General features: G+C 38.6%; 1 protein-coding gene across 1 annotated transcript; it reads left to right on the top strand.

Annotated features, from left to right (window-relative positions):
• The first annotated feature begins 706 nt into the window (after window positions 1-706).
• Window positions 707-2,373, top strand: LOC123972728 (somatostatin-2-like). Its single transcript, XM_046052370.1, has 2 exons — window positions 707-1,243; window positions 1,750-2,373. Exons 1-2 carry the CDS (start codon window positions 1,040-1,042, stop codon window positions 1,942-1,944), a joined length of 399 nt encoding a protein of 132 aa, XP_045908326.1. The 5' UTR covers window positions 707-1,039; the 3' UTR covers window positions 1,945-2,373.
• The last annotated feature ends 2,062 nt before the right edge of the window (window positions 2,374-4,435 follow it).

Raw genomic sequence — 4,435 nt, 5'->3', positions numbered from 1 at the left:
ATTGTAAAGAATAAAGATAACACTTTCCTGTGAGTGACTTTTTCTTATTTAGTAATTGCTCGCAGCTGTACCCACCTGGAAAGAGTTTATTTAACTTAAACTGGACTGAACAATAAAGTGTTGTTTTGCTGTTACAACACTCCGGCCAAGTTAACGTTTTTGTTGTTTTCGCCTTGTTGATCATTTGAGATCAACTTTACTTATTAACACTTGCTACTAGTAACGGAAGGAGAAGTGAAGCATATGTAAATCCAGTTTTCCGTCAAACTGAATTTACAATTTACCATTTTAAGTCTTTTGACCCACTTTGCCTTTACATGTATAACCTAATAAACTTTTAACATTAAAACAGAACATAATTTTAAATGGAAGGGTTACAAAATTTTCTGTCCACATTATGCAGTTGCACATTTGCAGCTTGTACCATTACAAAATAATTATAGCCTATTACAAATATGACTTAACAGTAGAACTGTTAAATTAAACCAAGCAGAAATCTCATTAAGAAGATGCCCAGAACAGACTCACAAGGGTGTAACAAATGACAAGCTGACCTTTATGGCCTTTGGATAGCCCAGTGTCTCTGAGCTGCACATTGATTCAGCTTTATGGCACGGCAAGGTTAATGAAGTCATTGTTTCCCCCATTAATGTTTTATTTTACATGAATGCACATTGCACTTTGCTTACAGGGCTTTGCTTTTAAACAAGGAGGCAGAGAGGATCTTTCATATTTACAAGTTACGCCAATGACAGCATCGGGATGACCTTCACTAATACAACCAGATTACAGTGTGTTTATGTAAATGATGGAGACCGGGATGGTGAAAATGTCCCTATTTAGACATTTTGTCTCACTCCTAATGACTGCTGTAAATTACATAGGACATGCTTCAGTGCATTGATGGGGGCAAACACAAAACTGGGGATGGTTTTTAGTCAAATACCCTGCACCCTCCTCCTCCTTTTTTGGGCCTAGGTGCCACTTTAAAAACAGACATGTCTCTGTGCTGTACAGTTAAGGTGCACCTCAGCAGCAGATGTTGTGGTGTCTGACCAAGAAGAATTCTCCCAACAAGAAGCACACACCCAAGATTGTAAGAATGGCCCATATCATGTGCATTTTGGCACTTTTGTGTTTTTCATCATGTGTTGCGGAAAATACAGAAACGGAGCAGGGGTTTAAAGACCATCAACTACAGCAAAACTCATTGTCGTGGCTCGACAAATTACAGGACAACCAGGTAAGATGTCTTTACTTTTACCTGATACAGTTTTTATTTTGTTTGAATTTTTGTTTGAACATCTCTATCGAAGAATTGTCCTTCCAGTGATTGAAACCAGGTCCCAAATCCCAGCTACGATTATGCTGCAGGCCACAGAATGCCCTGCCCACAGATTTTCAAAAAGTCTCTGCTTATGCACACATATTTTATTGATCTTGATCCGGTAAAAATGTAATTTTATTTTCAGCAAGTCATTCTAGATGCTGTCAGAGCTAACCTGCTCAATATCTGTCATTTGATTATCCTCGGCACTGCACCTCCATGAAATTACAGATTAGAGATTAGAGTGCGCTACCCTTTCTGGCTTTGAGCAACAAAAGTTCTGTAACAAAAGATAAACTGATTTACAGTTTGGTAGAAATTCCCATTTGCCTGAAAGTGCAAACATGGTGAAGTAAAATTGTATAGTTACTGACATGTAAGAGTCTGTAAATGTTACATCATGTTACTATTTTCCTTCATAGGAATTGACAAAGAAACAGAACTTATTAGACTTGCTTTTTAAACTCTCCAAATCCGAAAATGGAATTATCCTGGAAGGACCCGCAGGCACAGAGAAACAGGAGAAGAATCGACGAGAACTGGGAAGTGGCAATACAACTCACACTCGGAGACCCGGCTGCAGAGTCTTCTTCTGGAAATCCTGGACTGCCTGCTAACTATGTTCTGTCTGAAGTCCCAGATTGTCAAATCATGAAATGGATATTTGAAGTTTGAAGTATTATAGCTAATATAGTTTTCTCTTGATATAGCCTTCTCTTTGTTGCTGCTTTACGGTCGCATAAAATCTTTTTCAACTGCATTTTGTCTCAAGATAAAGAAAACAAACAAGTGCTTTGTGCTGTTCATGCTCAGATAAATGTTTTTTGTTTATAGGATATTCAATTATTTCATAATTTTCAGTGAACATTGCTTAGCTTCTGTCTTCAATGGTACTGCCTGAATGTAAAAATAGTGGACCACTGTTGCAAACTATGTAAGAATGTATATGATGACTACTTACTGACACAGCTTTCATTTTATTAAATATACCTAGCCACTAAAGCCTACATTCTTTGAAGCATGACTTCACCACAATTAGCAACACAGCTTCTGCACTGATCTGGCTTGTTAGTATCCTGCTATCCATTTGTTTTCTTAAAGCTAGACTACATGTGAAAGAACATTTACCACATCCTTCTGCTAATAAATATAAAGTTGAATTCATAAGCAATGAAACACAAACTTGTTCATTTCAATACTCTCAGGGGTTTTGCTACAGCCTTACTTGGCCTGGTATGGCCAGCAGCATATAATGGTTAATACTAGCAAACTTTGGAATGGTATTGCTGTGTACATGACATTACTGAGTCAGTTTGCTGATAATGACGGTACTTGAAGTACTGTTACACTATGTTTTAGCGTTATCCCAGAAATACCAGTACAGCGGCCACTGACCAGCAAGTTACATAGTCTCCCTTTACATTTTGTTTTATTTCAAAATTCACAGTAAACTTTACAGAGTTTTATGTGGTGAATCTCAACATATTGGCTGTATCTGGGGCGCAGGAACTATTTAGTACTGTGCCATCATTCATGTCTTTTTAAAAGCCACTTCTCATTTTTGTAGTTAGTTTAACAATATTTGACCCTCTTACTACTGCATGCCTGCATTGTTTTCAGTACACCTGACAGTCTGGAGGAGGTGGACACAATGAAGTGGGCACTGAATATTTAATGATCATTAAATGAACAGCCACAGTGGAAAAAGCAGCTGCACGTATACTGCTTATCAAAGAGATGTAGTTAAAAGAGCCAACGACGACCAACTTCGCTCCACTGGCCTGTTGAAGTGTTGTGTTTGATTGTGCATCTGTTTTTAATTTTAAATCAGTCAAGGTCACCCACATTCAGTCACCAAACACATCAAAAAATCTTTCTATATGGACCCACTTTTGTTAGTATTATTTTCACTCAATTAGAAGAGGCTGTACTCCTCCTTGTTAAATCCAGATAGACTTTAAATGTAATAAATGTCTGCAGTGTGTTTGATGTTTTCAAGTGATCTTCAAAGATTTGCCTAGCAAAGCAATAAACCAACAACTTTACAGACATCCTTTCATTTTGTCTTTGATGTTCCTTCAATTGTTATTCCCATGATTGAAGCATATTTTTTTCATCTTTAAGTGTTCTGTTGTTTTGCCTGCAATCTGTAATGAGACAAAACATCTTTTGTGTGTGCCACATGTGCATGCATGCAATCCATATGTTGTTTTTGCATATTTCCTGATTCATGCGTACATATGTGTGCTGATCTGCATAAAATATGCCTTATAACATCACATTATTGCACTGATGAGCATGCATTAAAGTAGCTCAGCAGCAATGCATATCCTGGAGGCCTTCCTGTTAAAAATGCATCGATCTCCACCATGTATGTATTATGCATGCATGTAGAACTGTGAGGTAAACTTGGTAAGAATTAAATTAACGCATAACCTCCAACAAGTAAAGAAGACTGTAGGTGGAACATGGAAGAAAGGGAAAAGAAGAGTAGATTGAGGAGAAATGTATCAAATTGGATAGAGAGGTGGAGAGGGGGTAGAGATTAGGAAAGTGAGAAAGTAGGATGGAGGCAAAGAGGATGGACAAGGAGATGAGAGAGAAAATTATTAAGGAAAAAGTGTTTGAGCATAACTGAAGTCAAAGCTTGGCTTAGTATCCTTTCTGTCCCTGGGTTATTGGGATTCATCAGAACAGCTTCCCTCTGCCAGCACATTAACATGCTCATGTTGCAGAGCTCCTACAATAAAACCAGTGTGTGAGTGGGCGAGTGGCTGGGTGAGTGGGATTACAGTGTGTGTGGGTGCATGTGTGCACTGTGCATGAACCTGTATGTGTCTCGTATATGAGCGAGTTAGCTTGCAGTATTTCTCACAATACTCATCTGCAGACAGGAGAAGCCAGAAGCAGCAAATCACTGAGAAAAAGAGGCAAAGAGAAGGTAAAGTGATCTGTTGTTAGCATCTCAGGATGGTGGACGGTCTCACAAGGTGCTGCAGCAGAGGCTTAAAGGTTTGAATTCCGTCTCTTTAACCATCAGAACTCATTTCATTCAAGCATGTATAACCACTCCCAAGCAGCTCCTCTTTCCCCCCTTCCCCCATCGTC

This window comes from Micropterus dolomieu, linkage group LG06, assembly GCF_021292245.1.
Source record: "Micropterus dolomieu isolate WLL.071019.BEF.003 ecotype Adirondacks linkage group LG06, ASM2129224v1, whole genome shotgun sequence".
Taxonomy (NCBI): Eukaryota; Metazoa; Chordata; class Actinopteri; order Centrarchiformes; family Centrarchidae; genus Micropterus; species Micropterus dolomieu.
The sequence above is the reverse complement of the archived record's forward strand: the minus strand, read 5'-3'. Positions and strand labels throughout refer to the sequence as shown.